The sequence below is a fragment of the Mus musculus genome, chromosome 16 (genome assembly GCF_000001635.26).
Source record: "Mus musculus strain C57BL/6J chromosome 16, GRCm38.p6 C57BL/6J".
Taxonomy (NCBI): domain Eukaryota; kingdom Metazoa; phylum Chordata; class Mammalia; order Rodentia; family Muridae; genus Mus; species Mus musculus.
The window spans coordinates 33,513,827-33,541,054 of record NC_000082.6 but is presented as its reverse complement, the minus strand read 5'-3'; the positions used below and the strand labels follow the sequence as shown (position 1 = coordinate 33,541,054).

Genomic DNA, 27,228 nt, shown 5'->3' with positions numbered 1-27,228 from the left:
AGATGTCTCACCTGTCCAAATACATAGAGCAGCCCCACAGTGCCTCCCATCTGCCCACCAAGCACCGAGGAGATCATGGAGTAGACACCGCCACTGCTGATCCCGCCATGCTCTGCGACACCAATGCCCGACAGCACGGTGATGAGGGCCACGAGGACGACGAAGGACACCAGGAGCAAGCCCAGGAGCACACCTGTGTTTCCCTGCAGCAGAAAGGGGAGGAGTATCAGAGTTAGGAAAACCATCTCTCTTAGAGCTGTTCGAGATGGAAGCCCTGGGCACCTCCATCCACTAGGTGATCCACAGGGCAGAGGGGCACTATGAGGGGCGATGAGAAAAGAAGCGGACAGTACCGGGAGAGCTGAGGCCCACCCAAGGTTTCAGGTGGAAAGCCCGCCCTTCAAACTCTTACAACTTCATACCACATGTCGATAAAGTGAAGGCGGCTCAAGAGAGTCACCAGCAGGACCAAGAGATGAGCTGGCTCCACACTTAAGAGCACTTTTTGCTCTTGCAGATGATCAGGGTACAGTTCTCAGCGACCACGTAACCATCTCTAATTCCAGTTCCAGGGGATTTGATGCCCTTTCCTGACCTCTCAGGCACCAGTCATACAAATGGTACCCATTTATGTAGGCAAACACTCCTATACACAAAAGTAAAATTAAAAAAGAGAGAATCGGGGCTGGTGAGATGGCTCAGCAGGTAAGAGTACCGACTGCTCTTCCGAAGGTCCTGAGTTCAAATCCCAGCAACCACATGGTGGCTTACAACCATCCGTAACAAGATCTGACGCCCTCTTCTGGAGTGTCTGAAGACAGCTACAGTGTAATCACATATAATAAATAAATAAATCTTGAGAGAGAGAGAGAGAGAGAGAGAGAGATTAAGAGAGTGAGTCACCAGAAGCTTGCAAACCCACCATACAGGTAACCTTGGCCTAGCATGAAAGGATATGTTGATATGTTCTCTCTCATTCTCTCTCTCTCTCTCTTTCTCTCTCTCTCTCTCTCTCTCTCTCTCTCTCTCTCTCTCTCTCTCTCGTCCTCTTACCTACACCAGTCTAGGTGTAGATAGCCTAGAAAGCCTTTTCTACTTATTCTATGGATTGCCAGGCTAACTCCAAAGTGGCCTTGAAAACGACTCTGTCTTCAGGATTTGTTTCTCTGGTGGCTGGCACTGGCACCCTTCCTCTGAGCTCTACAGTACTCGAAGCCTAGTGCTTATCTATCTCCATACTTCCTAAGTGTCTATTTGCCAAGGTCAGCCCCAATCTCCAGCTAAGTATCTATTTACAGAGTCTCTTCCCAGGTCAGCCCTGATCCCTGCGTGTGAGCTCTAAGAGGGGACTCGTTTTCGACTCCCCTTCATGCTCACTGGGCTTACACCCCATTGGACTTAGTCCTCACTAAATACTTTCTGGCCAAATAAGTACACCTTCCTGGAAGTGTATGCCAACGTGTACACACATCTCAGTGTGAAAAGAGAAAGGAGGGTGTACGGCTGGTTGTGTGTCATCTTGACACAGCTGGAGTTATCACAAAGAAAGGAGCCTCCCTTGAGGAAATGCCTCCATAAGATCCAGCTGGAAGGCATTTTCTCAATTAGTGATCAAGGGTGGGAGGGCCCAGCCCATTATGGGTGGTGCCATCCTTGGGCTGGAAGTCCTGGTTCTATAAGAGAGCAAGCTGAGCAAGCCAGTAAGTAACATCCCTCCATGGTCTCTGCATCAGCTCCTGCTTCCTGACCTGCTTGAGTTCCAGTCCTGACTTCCTTTGGAGATGAACAGCCATGTGGAAGTGTGAGCTAAATAAACCCTTTCCTCTGCAACTTGCTTCTTGGTCATGATGTTTGTGCAGGAATAGAAACCCTGACTAAAACGAAGGGGGAAAGGACACAGTATAAGCCACCCACAACACTCGCTCCCTGCAAGCTTTGTAAGAGTGAGGGCAACGGAGAAAGGACACAGTATAAGCCACCCACAACACTCGCTCCCTGCAAGCTTTGTAAGAGTGAGGGCAACGGAGAAAGGACACAGTATAAGCCACCCACAACACTCGCTCCCTGCAAGCTTTGTAAGAGTGAGGGCAATGGAGATTCCTAAAGGGAGGATCCCCAGAGATGTGCTAAGTGTTGCAGAGAGAGCGATGAGAGGGCAGAGGCAGCTTAAACGGAACTGGAGGGTGCCCTGCAAGTGATGGGTGCTCGAGCTGCTTTGCTGGTCTGGGATGGGAGCAAGATCGCAAGAAGATGGTGTTCTCCCGGCTCCCAGTCCCAGCGTTTTACTATGTTGTTCTTACTAATCTCTGTGAGTTCTTATAGACACCCATGAGGATGTTTGCATTATTATACTTTTATTAGCTGTAGATCTCAAATGGACCAATTCTGGCTTTTCTCTTCCCTGCAAACTCCCCTTTCCGTTATAACACTGCTACATAGTAGGCTTAAAAGAAAGACCCTCTCTCCCCTGTCCCCTCTGAGGCCACTGGGAGAGTCAGCCCAGAGACCCAGAGAGACACACTGTTCAACTGATATTGGAGTGACCTGTAAGTGAGACCTGGCCAGCTAGAAGTGCTCAGGCAGTACCCATAGGCCCTCCAAGGACTCCGTCTCCCCAGGTTTTTATTTCAGAGTACTACAGGTATCTTTGTTAACCCTGGTGAGCTCCTTGGGGGGATAAAACAGAACAGGAATGAAACGTAGGCCTGAGGATGTAGCTCACCCATACATCACTTGTCTAGTACAAAGCCCGGGTTCAAGTCCAAAATGCAAAACCAACAAAGAAAGAAAACAAAACAAAATCCATAGGGGGAGCAGGGCTGCAGCAAGGCAAAGCAAGGCATACCAAACAAATGAGACGGTGCAGCGGTAGCCACTGCCAGCCTCACAAATCTGTGCCAAAAAAGAGGGGCCTCTGCACATCCGACCTAGTATGGGGACTGGAGCGAGGGTAGGGTCCCTTAGGGGACATCTGTCTGCAAAGGGCTCTGCATGCCAACTGTGTGATCAGTGTGAGCAGACAGGAAGCCTCTCCTCAGCCATGCCTTCCACTCCTTCACAGCTCTGGGCTGTCTCCTCATCTATAAAACAGAGATGATATGTGCCTCACAGCTGTCAGGAAATACTAAATTTTAGAGAATTAAACACATTCACTGCACTTTGAACGCCACCTGTCACGTAGTGCTTACTTGTTATGTGCTATTTTGCGATAAATGTTACACTATTATTATTACTTATTATTACACAGCTCATAAAGACCGCGCCCTCCGAATCCGCTCAAAGCCTCGCCGGGTTCATAAGGACAGCTGTGAGTTCCCTTTGGAGAGAGAATGCCAACAGCCACGTGGCCACGCAGGGATACATACGTGCAAAGCCCAGCTACTGCCAGATGGCAAAGGACGCTGCTGAAGTCCTGGGTGTGGTGACGTGCTAGATGGTAGTGGTGAGAACAAGAGGGCTGCGAGAATAACCAGAGTGCCCATGTGGCTCCCTCTACTCACCCGTGACAAAGCCCTAGTCCCCAGGATGCTGGCGTCTCCAGGACTCACCCCCTTGAGCATGACATCTGAGCATTCTAACTACGGACTTTGCTAATATTACACTTTCAATGAAATCCTACAGAATACATTCTTCTTTAGTTTGTACTTGAAAGCTGTCTGCATGTGAATATAAATATCTGGTTCCAAGAGCAGCCTTGGGTCTTCAGAGGGGAACTGTTCCTTTAACAGCTTATAAACTATGACTCCAAGCTGTTTTAGAGTTAATATTTTCTACTCAAGAGATGTTTAGATTGATTTCAATTTCATACAACTCCCTGGGTGTTTTGTCTCATTTCTGGCATTTCATGTTTGTCCTTTTCTCTCCATGATCAAATATTCAGGTGATTCCAATGGCAAAGGTAAAAGGCAGAGGTTATTTTAGGGCAAAAGGACAGACAAGCTCAAGATGGCCCTTGACACCTGCGTGGTCTCTGGCTCTGTGAAGTGACTCACTTTGTTTTTTAAAGTAGGTAAAAACATTTTATGTCAGTCCAAGTTATCACATTAGTTGGGATTTACATAGCAGTTTTTGATTAGACATGCACAGAGCTTCTGTTTCGACTGTGTTTTATCATCTACTGAGCCTCTTTGAATGTACCACAGAAGTGCTGAGACATCATTTCAGAGACTAGGACATTGAAGAACTGATGGCTGCCAAGGAGAGGTGCTCTCTCTTATTCTATCCGTGGTCTAGACATCATTTCAGAGACTAGGACATTGAAGAACTGATGGCTGCCGAGGAGAGGTGCTCTCTCTTATTCTATCCGTGGTCTTAGTGAAAGTCTGCAGCCTCAGAAGGAGACAATCCCCCGGGGAACCACGAGGTGTGGCCAAGGCCTGCCAAGTGCTACTTGGGTGATCAGCGGATCCTCCCATGTGCCTGGAGGCCTGACCGACAGCTGCAGCTTCAAGGGACCTTGAGCACACAGGCCTCAGGGCCACAGAGCACACATGCAACTTCTGTAAGCTGTTAGAGTTGGGGCAGTCTGTCACACAACAATAAACAGCGAATACAACTCATACCTTCATTCTGGGGAGGGAACTAATTTTAGATAACCCTTTCTTGGTTTTGTTGGTGGTGGTGCTTGCTTGCTTGCTTGCTTGCTTGCTTGCTTACTTGCTTTGGTTTTTCAAGACAGAGTTTTTCTGTGAAGTCCAGGCTGTCCTGGAACTCACTCTGTAGACCAGGCTGGCCTTGAAATCAGAGATCCACCTGCCTCTACCTCCCAAGTGCTGGGATCAAAGGTGTGTGCTGCCACCACTGGCTAGATAGCCCGCCATTTCTTAAAAATCAAATAAAATTTTGTTGTTGTTGTTGTTGTTTTTTCGAGACAAGAATTAACATAGAGCTATATCTTCTTCCCTTCTACTCTTCCTTAACCAGCCCTGCATGCAGCAAAGCCCCGAGAGCCAGGACTGACATTGATAACCAGAATAAAACAACAACAAGATCAAAGCCTGAGGCTTCCCAAGGGGGACATTCTGCATCCAGACTGCAACAGAAATGCCTGCTAGTGTCTCCATTTCACTCAAGTCTTACCTGGCGATGCATGATGCATCCGATGTGTGTGCTTCCCACAGCATTGGCTATTCAAGGACAATATTCCCCCTGAATGGCTCTCTTCCTTCACCTAGCCAACCCAACCCAGCCTTCAAGCCTCTTGCAAACACCTCATGCACGCAGCTTTCCCAAACACCTTGCAACATCCACTGCAGGGCTCCACTCCTGGGGACCATAAGGCTCCTGAGATCTCTCAGTGTGAGACTGGCACCAGCAGAGGGACAAAGGCTGGTGTTTTACAATCCCTTTGGCAGCATTAGCGTCTGCACACAGTAGGCGTGCGCTAGTGTTTAATTCTTAACTGGGTGGTCTTCCCATTCTGCTCAGCTTGTTCGGTCTATTGAAGTTCACTGTGTGAGAAGGCACAGAGGAGAGGTTTGGAAGCCCTGCTCTAGGATATTTTTGCCCAAGGAGGAAAGGAGGGACCCTTTGTTCCCTGTGCTAAAGATGAATGAACGAACTATCCATCAGGATCTAGTACAAGAGAGTCTGCCCTGGGCAATGAATCCCGGGAGGCAGGAGTTTGTATCTCCAACCATGCAGCCCTACAAACAAGGCCAAGAACAGTGTGTGAGAGAGCAACTATGTATACGGGGAGCTGGTACTTCAGAGGGCCACAGAGTGCGGTGACATACTAGGAAGTCCAGAAGGGTCACAAACTAGAGTAAAAGTCCCCATCTGTCTGATCCTTGACCTAACTCTAGTCCCACCCATGATGACCACTGACCCCCATATAGTCAGATCCATCCCAAGGCTCACACTGGGAACCTCTGAAGCCCAGGCTCCCCGATTTCCCATTCTAAAAGCAGTGCCAGCTCTGCCCTGTACTTCCTGCTTTGTGTCAGAGTCTGTGCTTGGGGAATCTGTTCCCTAAACTGTAGTATCCAAGAAGCTTCACCCTGTCACAGGCCCACCAGAAGCTCCAGGGTCACCAGCTCACTCACCACCAGCCAGCCGGTCCTCAAGAAAAGGACAACGCCAAAAATGTTGATCATGCAGGATGTGAACACACCATCCCAGGTCCCAAACAGCACCGGCTCCCACATGAACAGCTGGATCTTCCACCAGGGCTGGGGCTGGGCCAGGATGCCCTGCAAAGAACATCATGAAGTCAGATGTGCAGCCAACAGGAGGAGGGAAGAGGAGCAGGAAAAGAGAAGAGACTGAACTTAGAAATCAAAACAGCAAACGAACAAACAGAAAAACAAGGATAAAACCTTCCACCTTGGGACTGGGAAGATGGTTCAGCTGGTCAGAGTATTTGCTACGCAGTCATGAGGACTTGAGGTCAAATCCCCAGCGCTCAGGGAAAGCTGTGTGTGGTTGCCATGCTGAAACCCCAGCCTCGTGGGGCTGAGACAGGGAGATGCCGGGAACTCATTGACTAGGTAGCAGAGCCAGGACAGTTTCAGCTCAGAGAGACTCTGTCTCCAGTGTGTGCTCTCCCCACTACGCACACACACACCTAGAGGTGAGGAATGACTCTATAAAGGGATCCCTATTTTCTCTTAGTAGCAGGGGTTGCTGCATCTATATGTGACCAGGAGAGAGGTAGTTAGAAGCAATAGCAGGTTTTGCCTTGGTAGACTGGGGCCCCAGCAGCTCAGACAGTATCACTGGCTCCCAGCAATGCACACTCCCTTCAGTCTTCCAGATGAGGGCAGCGCCTAGCATTCGCTCCTTCTGATGATGACTGGACACTTTTCACTTCATTGGCCTTTCCCATACCTCTGTCACAAGATTCTTCTGTTTAAAAGACCCAAGTCATTTGTTTCTCTGCCTGAACCCTGCCTGCCATGGTGACTCTACGCCTCCTTTCTTTCCAAGAGCCTAGGGTCTGCAAGCATGCCTCTGCTGCTTATCTCAGAATCGACTGGTTCAGTGGGGGTTTCTGATAGTTTTTCTAATTTAAAAATAATAATAGTATCTCTGAACCCCGTGCTAGCTAGTTTCTATGTCAATTTGACACGAGATCGAGTCATTTTGGAAGAGAGAACCTCCACTGAGAAAATTCACCTACCAGATTAGCCTATAGGATATAGGCAAGCCTGTGGGGTGTTTTCTTGAGTGATGATCGATGTGGAGGGTCCAAACCCCTGTAGGCAGGCAGCCCAGGTGCTATAAGAAAGCAGGCTGAGCAGGCCCTTAGGAGCAAATAAGGGAGTTACATGCCTCTTCTGCCTCAGTTCCTGCCCTGACTTCCCTCTGTGACAACCTGTGGGTGGTGTGAATAGAAAAGCGCCCCCCTCCCCCCACCCCATAGACCCATGTGTTTGAATGCTTGGCCCATAGGGAGTAACACAGTTAGGAGATGTGGAAGAAGTGTGTCACTGTGGGGTGGGTTTGGAGGTCACCTATGCTCAAGCTCTGCCCAGTGTGACACCCAGTTGTTCCCTTCTGCTGCCCAAAGATCAATATGTAGAACTCTCAACTCCTTCTCCAGCATCATGTCTGCCTGGATGCTGCCATGCTTCCCACCATGGTGATAATGAACTGGACCTTCGAACCTGTAAGCTGGCCCCAGCCTCAACTTTGTAAGAGTTGCTGTGGTCATGGTGTCTCTTCAGAGCAGTAAAACCCTAACTAAGACATACTGTAACGTGGAGCTGTGAGATGAAATAAACTGTTAACACCTCCCCCAATTCTTCAGTCATGGTGTTTTATCACAGCGACAGAAACCTAAGACAAGCCCTCAAATGGAAACCTATTACTAAAATGACCAAAAGCTTGTGCGATACTAGAATAACATAACAAAGTCGGTAGCCGCTCATACTGGGACTTGCTTTTGCATGGGCTGAGTAATTAATCTAAGTTTGGGCATCAGTAAAGTCCCTGGTACCCTAAAACCATGCGGCAACAATTAAGGACCCTCAGCAGAACAGGAGAGAGGAAGGTGCAGTCCCGTGCAGTGTCTGCAGCAGGCGAGCACACGTGGCCAGAGCAGGCTCTAGAAGCTGCATTTGATCAACTGTGTTGAGTCTTCACTGGGAACCAGAAGGTGAGAGCGCCTGGCACTTCTGCCTTCACCTGAGTCTGACTTTCTTACTGAGGGGTCACTTGTTCCCCCTTGCAGGTGTGTTAATCACTCAAGGAGTGTCTAACCCGTGTTCTTCCAAGGATGAAGGCACAGAAGTAACTAATTGTCCTAAATCTCTAACCACCTTGAATTCAAGCAACAGTAGCTCTTCACAGGGCTTCAGATGAAGGGGATAACCCATGGTGCTGAGGATACACCCTGGAGTGTGAGTGATTATCTTAGAGCCAGACTGCTCTGAGGATTTTCTTTCTCTGTTTAAACCTAAAAGTCAGATCATTGTTTCCAAAGATGGCCTTGGAGTCATTAGACCCTGAGATCCTTGTCTCCCAAGTGTATCCGACTGACTAAATAACTTCTGCTTCTCACCGTTGTCTCTTTAACCGGAGCAGGTAGCCAAGACTCGAATTGCTGGAGCCTGAAATTTTGCCCCTCCCCCCAACTCTAGGTTTATAAATGCAAAGATAAGTGCATTATTTATAAATGCAAAGAGAAGGCAGAAAAAAGAAGCAAGAAGCAGGAGAAAAATCTAAGACCTGTACAGGGCCTGTTTCTGTGATGACTGAAAAGTCACACCAGTGACCTCAGGCGAAGCTAGACAACAGTGCTTAAAACAAAAGAGCCCAAAGGTTGTTCCTTCTCCCTAGCCCACACTAATAGACCATGAAAGGGCCTTCAAGTGAGTCCTGCTCACTAGAGGCAGTGAAGGACAGGGGAGAGATGGAGGGAGGAAGGACAGGGGAGGGGAGGGAGAGGAAGGGACGGAAAAGGAATGGAGGGAGGAAGCACAGGACAGGGGAGGGATGGAGGGAGGACGGGCAGGAAGGGATGGAGTTTGGATATTGGGAGGTCAGGGAGGAGGAACTAGCTGGAGTGTTTCATAGCACCAGGAGTGACTACTGTCTGCAAAGATTTGTTACACATGCTCAGAGAGAGGAGCTTAAAGGTTTCCAGCACAAAGAATAACTTGTGTTTGACATGGATGTGCTAACCACCTCTATATGATCATCCATCGTGTATCTAAATAGTATCGCATTGCACCTCATACATATGTACATGTTTTATGTTAAAGATTTTTAAATTTGGGGCCAGCAGTTAACAGCTGCACAAACCTGATGGCCTGGGTTTGATGCCTGGATCCACAACGTAAGGAGAAACTTGTTTCCTGTAAGTTGTCTTTTGACCTTCATGTGTACCATGGCATGTGCCTCCCCCTTCTCTCTGTCTGTCTCTCTGTCTCTGTCCATCTGTCTTTCTCACACACACACACACAAATATAATAAAACTTAATTTTGAAAGCTATAGGAGAGAAGGGAAGGGAAAAGGAAGAGGGGGAGAAAGGAGTGAGAAAGGTAAGGAGGAGGGAGGGAGAGATGGGAGCGTGGGAGGGAAGGGAGGAGGAGAAGGTCTCAAGAAATAACTAGGGAGTCAATTAGACTGGCGATGCAGAAGGCCCTGTGAGACTCTGGTCAGCCCTGACTGCTGGTTCTCCGCTCTGCTGACGTCTGTTTAGTCATTACTGATTCTTCCGTCTTTCACAAACCACAAACGCAGGAGGGCCTCAAAGCCAGTGACTGACGGAGCTCAGAGCAAGGACTCTGCCACCCGAGACTGTCCTTGACCTACATTACCCAGGGTCAGGTGACCCCAAGATTGTTGACTAGGATCCCAGTCTCTCAAAATGCAGGACACAGCCCAACTTCCTGTCTCTGCTTGTGTGAGCCTCCTGTCAGGGCCTGTCATGGGTCTGTTATTATTATTATTATTATAATTATTATTATTATTAGAGTCAGTAATAGCAGTAGCCCTCAGCAGTGGGAAGAGTTAATAGCTCTGCTTCATTCCTCACAGCCCTGGGAGACAGTGCCTTAGGAGACAGGCCGGATGGTGCTGCCTAAAGCTAAGAAAATGCCTGGCTGCCCTAAGTCTTCCAGCTGGGGCACCAATGGGTGCCCAGACTGTGGGATGTGTACTTTACCATATACCATACTTGCTTAAAGGCAATGTGTTCTCTCCTTCCCTAAATTTAGATCCTAATGCTCTGGGTCTCACTGTGTCCATCTGGTCTACCCTGTGAATGCGTGTGTGACTGTGATTCAAGTCTGAAGGCTGTGGGAAGCCTCCTGACCTCCCACTCTAGCATATCAGCCTGAAGAGTGCTTTATGTCTATTGTAGGTCACTTTTTACCCTGAGAAAGGAAACAGAACATCTATAAAATGTCTGGGTGACCGAGCCAGGACTGTGTGTTTCAGGATGTTGGTGTGAGGAACCTTCCAGGGTATTGCTGGGGTTCTGTTTGTTTGTTTTTAAGCAAAGTGATCAAAGACTATCACTAAAGTTTATTCACCAAAGAGTGGGTAGGAACTACCTGGATTTGACCACCATTGCAATTCCAGTGTTCTTAGGGAGAAAGACCTCTTAAAACCTAGTGAAAGCAAAGATAGACAGACAAACAGCAAAAGAGACAGATGATAGAATAGAGACCCTTAGCATAAAATGACTGTAAGTACCACAAATCCCCCAGGTGACTTTTCAGACTCTGTGGGAGTGATACACTGTCTCCCAGGCACCCCACAGAAGCACCAGCATCTGCACCTAGTCCAGCCTCACACACACACACACACACACACACACACACAGTGCCATTGTTCAGGAGGGTGTGGTCCAGACCCCTCAACCAGCACAGCAGCTGCCTGCTTGGGTATTATAAGGGGCACAGCAGCCATCTGCAACAGAAGCAGACCCACAGCAGGGGGGTGGAGGGGAGCGCAATGTCAGCTCTCAACTCCCTAGTGATTCCTCCCCGTGTCTGGAGGGGGACAGAAAAGGATGAGAAAGGAGGCTAGGATGAGAAGTGTCCATGTTAAACCAGTTCCGGGCTGTTTTCAAAGTGTCAGGGGGTGCTCTGATCTCAGCTGTTGGTAACTGCCTTTAGAACATAGTTGTCCTCAGCTTAGGACCGTCAAGTCCAGAAATAGAATTTCACTCAGTGGTTCACACAGACGTGCAGGCTGAGGAAGGGGAAGTGGCCGAGGATGGGGTCCTCGTGCAGGGTACACTGGGAAGCAGAGATGCCGGCTGAGCGGAAGGAACCCAGTGAGGAGCAAGTTCTGCCCTTCCAGTTTGTCTTTCTGTTGCTGTCCATGACTAAAAGCAGCTTGGGGAAGAAAGGGTGTGTCTCAGCTTATAGCTTACAATCCATCATCCGGCAGGAACTGAAGCAAAGGTCACAGAGGGACATTGTTTTCTGGCTTGTTTTCTCTGGCTTATTCAACTACCTTTCATTTATAGCCCAGACCCAACTGCCTAGAGATGAACAGCACACACAGTGAGCTGGGCCCTCCCACGCCAATTAGGAATTAAGAAAATGCTGCCTTACAGACACAGGCCTGTGTGATTTGGGTGATTTTTCACTTGAAGACCCCTCTTCCCAGGCGACTCTGTTCTGTACCCAATGCTGAGATAACCATGGTTTTCAGTTGAGAGAACAGTTCTTCTCTGTGAAACAGACTGTCCCACCATAAGCATGGAAGTACTCTCCTTCCTGCATCAGTGAGCTGAGTAAGACAACAACTCTGCCAGAGGCAGCCACAAGAATGCAGGCCCAAGACCCTTTTGCTCCTACAGCTACCGAGAGGCCAAATCTTTTAAGTTCAGACTCCATTTTAGAGAACCTGACTTTTAAGTTTGAACTCAAGTAAACTAACTGGCTGGTAGCTAGCACGAGTTTCCAAGTTGCTCCCCAACAAAACCCAAGCCTAACTCCAGTCTCTAGGCTAATTGCCAACAAGACCACCATCTCCAGGTTATTACCCCAACAGATCTGCACCCCCAGGCCTAACAACCACCAATGCAGAGGGGAGCAGAAGTTGAGTTTATGTTATGACTCCCAGCACCAGCCAATTATGTTAAAGGCCACAGCAGCTTTCCAATTAGACACTTACACACTTACACACCCCCCCTTGCTGCTTACTATAAAGCCTTGCCCCAATAAAAAAAGCTACCCCCACCCCCACCAAAACCATCCTGTGCTAGAGGGCCTGAGCTAGATCCAATAAAATAAAGACCCTGCTGTGAGTTGCAACAGATCAGCTCCTGTCTGTTTTGGCGGGATCGCTAACACTTCTTGGCACTACACTACCTGATAAGCCTTAACAATCACACCTGAACCGTGAGCTAACCCCTTGTCTCTTCTGACAACTGGAGAAAAAGATAAAGGTCAGAGGTGGATTGAAGCAGGGCACACCTCTTAACATCTCCCCAGAGCCCTCCTACAGACACAGAGTGGATCTCTACCCGTTACATCTTGTGCACAAGAACCTGCCGGACTTTTTCTTTGCAGGTTCCCGTGTTTTCCAAGAGCTGACTATTTAATTGGCCATCAGAGAATATGCCTAAGCTGCTGCTGACCCATGATGCAGTGGACTGCTTGGAGGACTTAATTCTTTTACCCTGGAGCTGAATGCATCATGGCTAGATCACAGCTGTGACAGACAGCTGGGCACCAGGGTGATGCGACCAAGGATTTAGGGGTCAGAACTCACCTGGGGTACCTACAGGAAGTACACGGTTACACCAGGGGACTGTGCAAAGTTCAACTCTCTGAGGTGACCATTGAGAAAGCTTTGCAGAAGTGACGTTCAACATGGGTGGCCTAGACATGGGGTTTCTGCAACCCCACTGATGGTAAAAATGCAACCTAACCCGCAGGAGAGGACCAAGAACCCGACCGGAACAAAGTCTGATCTTTCTGGATCAGGACAAAAATACTTGACAAAAACAACTTGAGGGAAGAGGGATTTATGTTGGCTCATGGTTTCAGTGGGCTCAGCTCAAGTTTGCTGGGCCCCTGTGCTTGTACAGAGCGTCGTAGTAGCTGGTATGCATGGTGGAAGGAAGTTGCCCACATCATGGCTGACCAGGGAAACAGGAAATACAGGAAAGATCAGTGTAGGAGATACAGTCCTGCACATCCCCAGTGAACTACTTTCTCACAGGCTCCACCCCCTACCTTTCACAACCTCTCAGTATTGCCGTTATACTATGGGTCTATAAAAGTGTTTTTATATCTTATATTTGATTAGTTAAGAATACTCACGGTCATTTCAGGAAACGTCTTCATAGACAAGCCCAGAGGCAGACTTTACTAACCTAGACATTTCTCAATGCAGTCAAATTAAGCATCTTAGGGCTAATAAGATGGTTCACTAGATAAGGACACATGGTGACCTACGACCTGATTGCTCTGACCTCCCCATTGTATATACACACACATACACACATTCACACATATATTCTCTCTCTCTCCCCCCTCCCTCCCTCCCTCCCTCCTTCCCTCCTTCCCTAAACAAACAAGCATCTCAGGTTCCAATTAAGAAAAAAGAAGAGAAAAATTAATTCTGTGAAGAACTGGAACCTGGAACTAGAACTAAAGGTTTGAATTTATTGATTTTTAGTGTGTGTGTGTGTGTGTGTGTGTGTGCGTGCGTGTTTGGACAACAGGTAAGTACACGTGTATATGCTTACAAACTCATCTTCCTTCTCTCTCTCTAAAAAGCAAAGACATCCCAGTAGCAAAGACCATGCCTAGGATTCAGGTCTTCACTTCTAGATACCATTCTTCAGGAACTAAGGTTCTTCAAAGGAAAAAAAAAAAAGGTAAAGAAAGTAAGGAAATGCTTAAAAAAGAAATAATGGGAGCTGGGGTGAAGAGAGAGGAGGGAATGTCAGAGGACACAGGAGCTAGATTGAGCCATGTGTGACATGGTATCATTATCAAATATGAAAAATACTAATAATTAAATAGAAGAACAGCAGAAAAATGAAAATTTGGATCTAGGGCTCTGTAAGTGTCTTAGTTTGTATTTGTATTCCTGCACAAACATCATGACCAAGAAGCAAGTTGGGGAGGAAAGGGTTTATTCAGCTTACACTTTCCACATTGCTGTTGGTCACCAAAGGATGTCAGGACTGGAACTCAAGCAGATCAGGAAGCAGGAGCTGATACAGAGGCTATGAAGGGATGCTACTTGCTGGCTTGCTTCCCCTGGCTTGCTCAGCCTGCTCTCTTATAGAAACCAGGACTACCATCCCAGGGAAGGCACCACCCACAAGGAGGCCTCCACCCTTGCTCACTAATTGAGAAAATGCCTTACAACTGGATCTCATGGAGGCATTTCCTCAAGGGAGGCTCCTTACTCTATGATCACTCCAGCTTGTTTCAAATTGACACAAAACCAGCCAGTACAATTGACCCCTTGTCAACTTGACACACAAACACATCACTATTAAGCCTCAACCCTTACTTTCTTATTCATCCCAAAGATCTAAATAATTTTAAAAGTCCCACAGTTTTTTGTTTTGTTTTGTTTTTTTTTCAAATTCTTACATATTAAAATTTCAATCCCTGAAAATATACAATCTCTTGTTAATCTGGATAAAGCAGACCTGTAGCAGCAGATCTCTGTACGAGCATGGTTTCCCTGCATTCTAACTATCACACATTTGTTCATTTTCATGTTACATTGCAGTTACTTAAAACTCTCCCCTGTTCTAAATTAATTCCCAAAGTTGGAGTGTAGTCTTTCCCCTTAAGCTATGCATTAATTAAGGCTTTCTTTACCACTTACATTGTTTCACTCTCCACCTCTTGCTCTGCAGTCACCTTGCCCTTCCCCCCACCATTTGAGTAAAGAAGATGGTCCATTAATAGTGGCATGTACCGATGTCTGTGTGTGTAGCTTCAGAGTTAGATTGACATCACCTGGCACAGATTTAGTCCTGTCGTTTGTTTACACATTGGGGAAAAATTCAGTTTAATGAACGTTCCATGTAACTGCATGCAGTTTTCACCAGGCTGGAGATGTAGATCTTTTCTGTGTAATGACACTTCTAGTTTCTGTAACCTAGAGATCCGACTGTTGCTTTCGCATGATGATGTTTTCTCATGACTGGAGTTTGCTTTGTTTTATGGTATCTGTACTCCTTGCATTTTTCAAGAGCTATTTTGTAAACAGATGATGTATTTCTCCATTGAAAACACAATTGAAAAACAGCACAAAAATATCCAATCTCTTAAAATTCAAAGTCTTTTTACAATTCAAAGTCTCTTAACTGTGGGCTCCACTAAAATACTTTCTTACTTCAAGAGGAAAAAATATCAGGGCAAAGTTACAATTAAAAGCAGAATCATTGGACTCTAATGGTCCAATGTCTGGAATCCACTCAGGAACTTCTGGGCTCCTCCAAGGTCTTGGGTCACTTCTCCAGCCATGCCCTTTGTAGCACAGACCTTGTCTTCTAGGCTCCAGATGCCTGTACTCCACTGCTGCTGCTATTCTTGGTTGTCATCTCATGTACTAGCATCTCCAAAACACTGCTGTCTCCTGCTGTAACTATCCTCTCATAGGCTCTCTTCGTGGTGCCAATCCTCAAGTCCTTTGAGTGACCCATTCAGTCCTGGAACATCTATTGCAACTGAGGCTGTACCGACACCAATGGCCTTCCCTGGCCTCTCACGGAGCCGAGCCTTAGCTGCTCTGCATGACCCCTTCATGCCTTCAAAACCAGTACCACCTGGGTGACCCTTACACATTACCAAGTCCAGCCACAGCACAAGGTACAACCTTAGCTATCCCTGGAACAGAGCCTCTTTATGCTCTCAGAAAACACTTCCCAGAAGATGTCACCTCAGTGATGCTGGTCTCTTCTTGATCACCAAGTTCCTTGACTGGCTTCAAGTTTCTGCCTTGAACTCCTGTCCTAGCTTCCCCTGATGATGAACTGCACCCTGTAAGCTCTTTCCATCCCAAGTTCATTTTGGTCATGGTGTTTTACATAGCAATAGAAAACTAAACCAGGACACTAGGCAGGGACCCTAGTTCAGATCCAGGCAACCACCTAAAAGCCAGGCATGGTAGCATGCATCCGTAACTCTAGCACTTACAGGGAGACCCCAAGCTTTGCTGCCCATCGAGTCTAACTGAACTGGTGAGCTCCAGGTTCAGTGAGAGATTATCTCAAAAAATAAGATGAAGAACAAAAATTAGAAACACCTGACACTGACCTCTGGCCTCTGTGCACATACACACACACACACACAAGCACACACAATTTACTGAAGACCACAAAGAGTCAAGAATATTTGCTTGGGCTGGAGAGATGGCTCAGCAGTTAAGAGGACTGGCTGCTCCTCTGAAGGTCCTGAGTTCGAATCCCAGCAACTATATGGTGGCTCACAGCCATCCATAATGAAATCCGATGCCCAGAGAGCTACAGTGTACTTAGATATAAACATAAATAAATAAATAAGCATTTGCTTATATGTACCAATATTTACCATATCAAGAACTTGAGAAGCCAAGCATGGTGGCTCACGCCTTTAATCCCAGCACTTGGGAGGCAGAGGCAGGCAAATTTCTGAGTTCAAGGTCAGTCTGGTCTACATCCTGAGTTCCAGGACAGCCAGGGCTACACAGAGAAACCCTGTCTTGAAAAACCAACAACAACAACAACAAAAAAAGAACTTAAGATGTTTAAGTATTTATTTATTTTAACGTAACCACAAACTTGTTTCTTAGTAAGACAAATGGCTTTAGTGAAAGAATTATTCCGCAACACAAATTATTTTCTGTTGTGAAAAGAAAGACTTCATTTTACAAATCTTAATATCTAGCCTGAGAGCAAATCTGACACACACACACACACACACACACACACATATATATATATATATATATACACCTTGGATTCTACCTGCTGTAAAATGATGTCATTTTTGAATTACAAGAGAAGAAACAACAGCCAAACCTGCCACTGTTAATGTCAGAAAAGGAAAGAGTAACTTGTTACATCTGACCCATGTGTGGAAAACCTGGATCACTGAGCCGACCGACAGGAGAAGCCCCAGAGAAAGGAGACAAAGGATCTAAGAAACTGAGACAGCTGTGTACACACAGAGTGAAGGAAAACAAAGGAAATTAAGACTTGAGGCAGCGAAGGCACCAGGCTGGCCCTGTTTTCCTCTAGGTGAGCCCGTGGCACCGCTTGGCTTTTCAGTTGAGCACATGCGCACAACCGCACCACATAAACACTGTTCACCATTTAAAACGTTCAGAGCCAAACTATGTTGAAGAAGAAAGTGCTCCTTACAGTTACAGGACTGTTGTACTCCTCAACGGCGTCCACCAGCTGGCAGGAAAGCAGGGCGGCGGGCAGGCAGGCAGGTGTGCCAAGGTCTTATTTTTTTGGTATCAGGAAGCAACAAGTAAGCTGATGGTAAATTAATAACCCAGAAACCAAGATATCAGTATTTTATTTACAGTGATAATGATAACCAGCAGAGGAAATAGAAACCAGAAAGTATCCGGGGTGTCTGGCACCTGGGACGGGCAGGGGAATACAAGGAGATTTTGTCTGGGTGGCCTGGTGCATACTTCAGGGCGTCTTCCTGCACACGTGAAGTGTTTCAATGACAAAAACACTCCTTTTATTTAAAGAAAAATTACTACATATTAAAAACATTTTAAAATAAAATAACTAATAAAACTGAAAATAACATTTTAAACGAATGAGGGCTTTTTGGTGTGATTTTGCTAAGCTGATGTGAGAAATCCATTTATCATATTCAGTGGATGGAGTCACAAAGCAATGTCCTCCTTTCGAATCGCATTTTAAATGCATTGCACGAGGTCCTTTGTAAAGTGACTGCCTGCTCCCATGATTTCGGCGCCTTTAAAATGAATTGTAATTTGCTATTGTTTTCTATTATTTATTAACCAATAACCACATAAAATGAAAATATCTCACATGAGCCAAGACATTGTTTTCTTTTAGTTAAGAAGTTGGTAAATAGGGGAATTCGTGTTAGAGCAAGGACAGAATTCTTTCCGGTTTACGGAAGGTGCTAGGCCTCCGTGGCTCTTGGTCATTCAGTAAGCACCCAGCAGCTGTATAGTGATGTTCCACAGAAATGAGAGGGTTTAAATTCCACTATCCCCCCACCCTTCTCCCCCCCCCCTTTGTGGAGATGAAAAGCACTCCCCAAAATAAAGAAAATACGTATAAGACTTGCTATGATTGGGATGCCCAACCCCCACCCCATGTTCCACGTTCAAACTTTTGGTTCCCACATCCTGGAATGACATGGACCCTTAAGTAGTGAGTGCTACCCGGAGGTAACATTAGGGAGGAGCACACCCTCTACTGGAGGGTATTTCCAGGACAGATTAACTGAGGGAGGAGGACCCTCCCCCAGTGTAGGAAGCACCTTCCCCTGTCAGCCTGGGTGAAGAGGTCTGAGGAAGACACAGGGCATGTTTGCTTTCCTGCCACTGCTTCTTGCTGCGAGTCTACCTATCCTGTTGTTACTCCCAGCATGCTTAGCTGTCATCAGAACAATGTGGACTGAAGATCAATGACTCTCCAGAAAGCCTTAGGTCAGCGGTTCACTAGGGGTTGAAACCCTTTTGGGGATGCATATCAGATATCCCGCATATCAGATATTTACATTATGATTCATAACTAGCAAAATTACAGTTATGAAGTAGCAATGGAATTATTTTATGGTTGGGGGTCAGCACGACATGAGGAACTGTATTGAAGGGTTGCAGCATTAGAAAGGTTGAGAACCGCTGCTCTAGGCTTTTACCCCCAGAGACATGTAGCAGCTACCAGGTTCTCAGACTCTCATGCTGGACTATCCAGCCTGCACCATGTAAGCCAGTTCTATAAATGCTCACCTGCAGTGTATCCAGTCAAGATGTTACTCCAAAGAAGCTTGCCTACCCACACACACTTGTCTCTCCCTCTGCCGCCCTCTCTTCCCCCTTTCTCGCCCTCCTCTGACCCTTCTTGCTCTCTCTACTTTACATGATCCCCACCACCACCACCATAATCCATGCCTTTAGCAGGACTAAGCTGATATGGGCTTTGAATCTATTAAATAAACCCGCTCCCTTTATAAGTTACTTGGCTCAGCTATTTCCTTGTAGCAACATGCCGCTGACTAACACGGGATCTTTCTCCCGAGAGCTGGTAACACTAAGTCACTGTCCCTCAGAAGTGCATTGTAGGCTGTTTGTATAAAACAATCCTATACCACCATCACTACCACAGTGCACCGTCTGAATAAGGCATTAAAGCTCGAGATGAAAAAATTTCTTAAAATTGATTTGTAAATAGATTTAATATACTTGACTGACAAATTATTGATGAGCAAATGAAGATACTCCCAGGAGCTGGAGTTTCACATCCTATGAGTTGCTAGTGGATACAGGAACCAAACGCCTCTGTAAGAGCAACATAAGCTCTTACCTCTTCCATCTTCTCAGCTCCCCATCCCCACTTCTCCCCCTCCCCTGCATTGTCTAGGGTACCATTTCTTGCCTGGGCTGTTCCTACCCTCCTAACATCTTTCTCCTTTGTTGTGACGTAGTTCTTTCTATAGCACTGACCTGTGCATTTGACATCTTGGCCGAGAGCCTTGAAGGAGATTCTCTTAGTCACTTTCCAGTTTAAACTTTCTATCTTGGCCTTCGGATCTACTGAGATATGACCAATCTACAGTTCCAGTTGTACCTGGGTCTTTCCACTTGCCCTGTAATGTGACCGTTTCTGTCTTCTTTCCTTGGGGTGGGGAGTGGGGCAGAAGCATTCTCAAGTCTTGATAGCATGCTTGGAGTATGGGCGATGTTCAGCCATGCTGGTTGTATGTCTGGGATTGGATAAACAGCCATTTGCCTCAGGTCTTGAAGTGTTGGTAGAAATAGAGTGTGTGGTAAATTCGGGAAACACATCCCAGACAGATGGAAAAATCACAGTAGCCACCAGGTAGTGAGCACTGTCTTGTTCTAAACACTTAACATTCGTTATCTTTACATTCTGGGATACAGTTACTTCGGGGCGACTGACAAGGACTGGAGTTCTTTGAGTGCAGAAATTTCCTCTTTTCTGGTATATGCCTTCTGCTCCAAATTTATGCAAAATGCATAATCCATCCAGATGGTAAATCAAGGGCCTCTTCGGGAGCCAGAGGGGAACAGACAGTAAATCAAGGATCTCCATGGGAGACAAAGAGCAGTGAGGTAGCTATTATTTTTAAGCTGTAGTGACTAGTCTGCAGTGAACATCTGTGAACCTTTTTGTCACCTTTACCCCAGCTGTGGTGGCAAGAAATTCTGTGAAGAGCTTTGGCACATGTATAACATGGGATTAAGTAGGCAGAGTCCAGTAGGAAGACAGGCTATGGAATGTTGTATAAAACCCTTCGGCCTTGGCCTGTCTCTTGAGCACCATGGGGAGGAAGCAGCCTGTGGTTGTGAGTTATAGAGAAATGGATGACTAAATTCTCAGGTTGGCTTTAGGCATTTTAGTTTCAAATGGGAGTTAGGTGTGTGTGTGTGTGTGTGTGTGTGTGTGTGTGTGTGTATGTGTGTGTGTGTCTGTGTATCTAAAATGAACTCCCCAACAAGGGGTTGTAGATCTAAGTGTTACAGTCTGGTGGTCAAGGTTACACGTACAGACTGGGCTTAAGTGCTGACTCTGCACTTTGTGAGTTTGAGTGAGTCTCTTCACCTATCCTCTATTTTCTCACCTATGAAATGGCTTTAATGACTAAGCTTACTCTAGAGGAGTAAGAAAAATTAAGGAGACAATTCTTGAAAATGCTATGATAATACAGGACTTGGTTCATAGTAAGCATTCAGTAAACATTTAGTCCACATTTAGTCCACAGGGCGGCCGTATACATGATCAGAAGGACCAGCTGGCAAATGCACACGTGATTTAGCACAGCAAGGTCAGGCAAAAGAAGGACAAAGGCAGGAATGTCACATGCAGAATGACACCCGGGAGGAAGTGCTTCCCAGTGTCTGAGTCATGTTCTCCTCCTCTTAGTTCTTTTTTTTTTTCCGTTTATGAAAAGATATATCTTGTGAGGAAAATTACAAAATGAAGCTAAAAGTCACATAGCCTCTCCTTAGGAAGTCAGACCATGCTCTAGGTACCACCCGGTGGGCACCTCACTTAGAGCACAAAATTCGTGCCTCAGCATCCTTAACATCTAGACATCTTGCAAACGCTGATCTATCATATAGTGACAAAGACAGCAATTTTCTTCTCTGCTTCTGGTCATGGATGAAATGTAGCAGAGGGCAATGTAAATGTTTGAAGTAATACAAGCCATCCATTCATAAGCAGGCAAAGACCAAATCCTACTGGCTGTCTTAGAGAGCAAAAGCTTAGATGGGACTATGTCTTTCATAAGCCAACCTACCAATTCTCAGTCTAGAGCTGCGGCCACTAACTCCTAACACCAACCTAAATCATCCCAGGGTCAGTTACTAGGAAACTAGAGACCAACACTTAATCCAGAGTCCAGAAAAATTCTTCAGAGTGGCACACCCCAAACTGTTCACTCTACCCTGCCTTCACGTTCCTGCAATAATCCCCAGCAAAAGCCTTGGTCTTAGACTCCTTCCACTCCTGGCTTTGGTCACCTGACTAACCAGGTGCATCCCCTATGGTCTGGCACAGAATTTTTGAGGACTCAGAAATGAAAGCAAAGGTTTTTTTGTTTCGTTTTATTCTGTTTTTAATTTTGTTTTTAATGACACAGACTAGCACCAATGTGTTAACATATAATACTGTTACTTGGAGACTAGATCATCCCCCAACTGCATTACAAAGTCATTAACTGACTTCAGCCTAGTTCTGCCACTCCTTGTCATATGTTTATGGAGCATTTACCGCCTGCTGGTCAGCAGGCAGCACGCCTTCACTGGCATCTGTGCACACATGAAAAGGGTTAACATGTGGCTTGGATGCCCCTACCACCTCCGGACTTTCAGCTCTAGACCTTGTTCTTGAAATATATATTCTTTCTCCTGCTGAAGGGCTTACTCCCCTCTCTTGCAGTGCAGGAACACCTCCCTGCCTCTCACTACAAAGCATAAAGGAAACCCAGGGGGCAATGAAACACCAAGGTGACTGAACACGGATGGCAGAGACCCCATAAGCACCAAGGTGTGGGCTTTCATTTAAGGGATTAATCCTTCAATTCTATATCAACCATCGACCACAAATGGAATATTTTACACTACACACTACACACACACACACACACACACACACACACACACACACTAATAACCAACAAGAAGGACTTAATAAAAACAAAACCAGCAGACATCAGGGAGTCCAGAAACCCCCTGATTTCCGTAGATTAGCTTTTCTAGAAATAAACTTACCTTCTGACTTTGATCTGATTTGTTATTAAAGGGAGTTCATATCATTTGAGTCTCAGCCTCCACTCGTGGCATTCTTCCCATGATGGGGTGGAGGGCAGAGAGCGGAGTACATTACAGCTAATGCCAAAGGAGACTTTCTGCACGGTTAACTGCTGTCCGAGGTATTCCCTCAACGCCTAAGTAAACCTGAGATAACTGCTTTGAAAATACTGCACTGCCACAGACCCCCCCTCTGCTGGCACCTGTCTGTCTGATGGCCTCTGCCAGCTCCACCACCACCCCTGTAACCAGACTTACCTGCTGGGCTGCCTCGTGGAAGAGTTCTTGCGGAGACCTCTGGGCCATTCTCCAGGAAGTGAGGTTCTGATACTTTTATCTAGATAGGGAGACCACTCTGGAAAGCAAACATCACTCTGTCAGGCCAGGCCCTCCCTCCCTCCCTTGCTGCTTCTTGCCTGTCCAGCTTCCTCTGCACTGAGAAAGGTCGTGGGTGAAGTAGAAACCTTGTTGGCCCCATCTGGGGACTCCTCCCCACTGCTCTCTTCAGAACCTCATTTATGGTTCAGAGCCCGCCTGATCATTTCCCGTTGTCCTGGGGTCACAGGAACTCCTATAGTTCACTCCCTACTCCCTGAACTCCTGAATATTGGGGAATGGTCTAGGCTGACTGCTCAGCTGCCTAGCCCTTAAAGACATAGTCCTACACTCTTTTCCCCAGTGCCTTGGGAACCCTTTGTTCAGAGCAAGGACATTTGGGGTCTTGCTGGAACCCGTGTCTGGTGGTGAGTGCAGGCAGAGTGTACTGGAGGCAGAGCCAGAGGGCTGGCGGCTGTCTTGAGAGGCCCCTGGACCCTGGCCAGAATAGGGCAGGTAAGAAAAAGATGTCAGAAAAGTACAGTTCTGGCCCACCAGAGGAGTTGATCTGGCTTTCCTGAGGCCAGGGACCTTGCCCCATGACATTTGAAAGAAAAAAGAGAGGGAGGGAGAAGGGCTGAGGCAACTGGCCGTGCTCCCCATCCTGCAGGAGACTCGTGGGGAGAGGAATAGGGCAAGATTCCTTTGGGACACATCACCCTAAAAAGATCTGAGGGCTGCGGGATGAGGCTCTGGGCACCAGAGTCAGGTCCTTGCGACCCCAGCCACTCTTCCCCTCCACAGAGCAGTGCCCGCACCCTCACCTGCTCCTACTCAGGCTCCGGAGGCCACGCCCGCCCCACCCGGTCCTGCCACGTGGCCGCAAGCGCTCCTGGCCACCTGCCCTGCATCTCGGGCGACCCCGCCCCAGCGTCCGGACTCGAGCATCTGGACTAGAGACCCAGGCCCTGAGCACCCCCTGTCCGAAGGGCGGTGGTTCAGTCAGGTGACACCGAACTGGCAGGAAATGGAGCTTCCAGAATGCGGCCCGGGCATGCTGAGAGGCGGGGGTGGGGGGCTGACCCTCACCACTTCAGCAGGACCACTGAGCCACCTCGGGTTGCAGGACGAGGGGTGGGAATTAACATACAGAGAGATTAAATTATCTCCATTTTCAATCTGGCATAGTTCCTAAACCTTAAATAACTTGCCAGGCTTCCATGTGGGTTTCTGAGAAACAGGAGGGCAGCTGGGAGTACTTCCCACGCCCACAAGCCTTTGTGTGGAATCCCTAAAAATAGAGGCTGTTCTTTTAAAACAAAAGGGAAGGCAAAGCCCGGGAACACTGGTGGCGCCCTCTCCTCTCTTTGCTGCTCCAGGGAAGTTGTTCCTGTGAAGGTGTCTTATGTAAAGTTTGCAGTCTGGGCCATTTTAACAGTGTGGAAAATCTTGCTCCCAGTGTTTGGTGCTCAAAGATCCATCATCACTACACCCAAGACGTTTTTTTCATCACCCCATACAGAAAACACACATTCTGCCACTCCCCACCCATGGTGTCCCCATGCACTGTCTGTCTTTCTGTCTACTCTGAATATAACTGGCCTCTAAATGGAATACAACAACATTTATTATCGTTTTGTGCCTGGCTTGTCACACGTGAGCAGCACACCCCCAAAGTCCTTTCTATGTTGTATACATCAGCATACAAGCAGATTGGGTTTTCATTCCTTTGTGGGGTTTTGTTTTCAGTTTTGGCTTTACAATGCTGGGAGTGGAACCCAGGGCTTTGTCTTTTTGTTTTTGGGACTGCTTTCCCACGGAGTTATATCCCCAGCTTGTAGAGGAGTGTTAATAGCCCATCTCTGCAAAAAGCAAAACCCCCATTTCCACCAGAATGAATCACAGATTACCTGTCTTTGAGAAGAGGATGGACAGACAGAAGGATGGCATATTGCTAAGACTCATGACGTGGGCATCTCATCACCTGCACGGCCGGCTGGGAAAGCCTTCTTTCTTCGTCACTTTTTAGGTGGTTATAGGACACTCTTTTACTTTGCCTTTAACTAGGTTCCTGATTGCTGTCAACATCTGGGGAGCCTACTGCTAAGTATCAGCCAGAACTTTAAGAAATCCACACAGGAGAAAAGGAGACTCACCCCTCTTTTTTACCATTACTTCCTGCAATAAACTCTTTTCTAAATAAATGAAAAAAGAGTTTCCTTGAAAGCCTGTCTTCTAAACCTTAGGATAAATGTGTCCATATCTTTTTTTTTTTCATTTTATGGTTAAATAGAGAAACTCAGTTGTTTGTAAAGAAAAAGTATGTCCTGCTTTATGCCAACTTAACTTATAACCTGAAAATATGACAACAAAAACTAACAAAAAAAATGGGAGTGGTGTCGCACATCTTTAATCTTCGCACTAGAGAGGCAGAGGATAGCCTGGTTTAAAAAGTGAGTTACAAAGCTGGGCGTGGTGGCACACGCACGCACGCATGCACACCTTTAATCCCAGCACTTGGGAGGCAGAGGCAGGAGGATTTCTGAGTTCAAAGCCAGCTTGGTCTACAAAGTGAGTTCCAGGACAGCCAGGGCTACACAGAGAAACCCTGTCTCGAAAAACAAAACAGAAAAGTGAGTTACAGGACAGCCAGGACAGACAGAGAAACCTTCTCTCGAAAAACCAACCAAACAAACAAAACAAAACACCAAATAAACAAACGAAAGACCCAAAATGCTTGTGCCAAAAAATAGTATCTTCCATATTCTTAGAATGGACCATCTCCATTTCTAAGCTGCGATCCTCTGTGGCCTAAGAGAAGGGTGTCCATTGCCTTATTTACCTCTAATACTTGAAAGCATGAGAACCTAAAGTCCATTGGCAGAAGATGGATTAATTTAGGACAGCCAGTGCTTTAAATCAGGTGGTTTCCCATGTACTGACACGAACCTCGCCCATCACATAATGAATACAAACAGCAAGTTGCAGGACACCGTGAGTGATGTGCTGTAGCCCATATATGTGTCTATAGATGTATCGTGTGCACGGGAAACACCATCAATCTATTGGGTTTGTTTCTCTCTAGAAGGAGGAACCAGGGTTGTAAAATAGGAGTGGAAACCCACTTTGGTGGATACATCTAGAGTTTTACTGACTTGTTTTTCTTACAAGTACATGTTGGTTTAGATTCTGATGGAGGAAAATGAGTAAGAGTTAAAAAGACAGATAAAGTGGGGCCGATGGTATTTCCCCAAGATGGCTGCACTAATACATTCATTCTACCGAGTCTGCTTTTCGTAAAATAGGAAATGAGATTCCCTCGGGAGGTGGGACCTTGTTCTCATTGACCAGTGTGGGCTTTTGCGAGTGTCTCGGCTGACGGAAGAAATAACACTGTTTGGCTTCACACGCTAACAAATAAAGGCGATGGGTGTTCTGGCTGCTAGACTCCAAATTCAGACACTGTATGGTGGAGTATAAGTGAATGCTCCAGGCAACAGCCAGTATTAAGTAATTGAGTGAAACAGGTCTTTAATTGACTCCCGCCCGCAGCAGAGGAGTCCTGGGCATTCTAGAGCAAGCTGTTCTTGCTGGGCAAGCTCTGAGTCCCTGACACACAGAGTGGATTAAAGATGGTGGCTGCTTTAGACGAATCAGTTTGAGAGTAGCTTGTGACAGAGTGATAGATAACCAAATACATGAAGAATCCAACCGTGATAAAAGCGGCTCCTTCCCCCCCCCCCTCCAAATATTCCATATCCATTTTGTGGTTTGGTTGCCCCGTTATTACAGCTCACAGTTATGTGAGAATATAATACAGCTATTAACCTATCTCTCTTCAGCCTGAGTATGAGCTCAGGCTCCAGTGCTGAAGCCCGTGGCAAGGCTGTTGCTCTGAGCACCTCGCCAGGCTGCAAGGCACACAGCACACAGAAGCTCATTCACGTCCTTCCCTCCAGACCATGGTGCAGAGAGAGTTGCCTTCTGTGTGAAGGCTGGCAAAGAAACCATGCTTTAGAACAGAGGTTCTCAACCAGTGGGTTGATGCTTCCACGGGGGTGGTCTAAGACACTAGAAAACACAGATATTTACATTATGCTTATAACAGCAGCAAAATTACAGTTATGAAGTAGTTATGGTTGGGGGTCACCACGACATGAGGAACTGTATTAAACGGTCACAGCATTAGGAAGGTTGAGAACTTAAGGTCTTAGAAAATGACCTCTTTCATCAGGAAGTCTGAAGCTGGGGACAGGATCAGAGCTTGGACAGTGTAAAGCAGAAGAGAAAGCTGAAAGCAGACTGAAAATATTAAACAGTGAGGTCAGCATGTATGTGCACAGCCTGGGCTCTAGCACCAAAGGCCGGGTGCCGCAAGGAGGGGTCAGCTGGACTGGCATGGGCTTCACAACCCGTCTGTACTCCATTCACAGTTATCTAGGTGTGGGATCAGAAAACACCCCCCCCACCCCCCCGGTAACCTGCCCCAAGGA

General features: G+C 46.7%; 1 protein-coding gene across 11 annotated transcripts in view; it reads right to left on the bottom strand.

The window, feature by feature from the left end:
• The window catches only part of Slc12a8 (solute carrier family 12 (potassium/chloride transporters), member 8), a 146,811-nt gene extending 123,084 nt beyond the window's left edge, over positions 1–23,727 (bottom strand). For 3 of the 11 annotated variants that reach the window (XM_006521825.4, XM_006521823.4, XM_006521826.4), the window contains exons 1-3: positions 22,679–22,895; positions 6,045–6,191; positions 12–203 (exon numbers count right to left, since the gene is read on the bottom strand). In XM_006521825.4, the coding sequence (XP_006521888.1) occupies positions 12–203; positions 6,045–6,191; positions 22,679–22,726 (387 nt within the window). In that variant the 5' untranslated portion in view covers positions 22,727–22,895. Of the gene's footprint in view, positions 1–11; positions 204–6,044; positions 6,192–17,285; positions 17,374–22,381; positions 22,649–22,678; positions 22,896–23,559 lie in introns of those variants that run through there. The other 8 variants (NM_001370999.1, XM_030248992.1, NM_134251.3 and 5 more) reach the window with 8 other exon arrangements.
• Between the last annotated feature and the right edge of the window lie 3,501 nt (positions 23,728–27,228).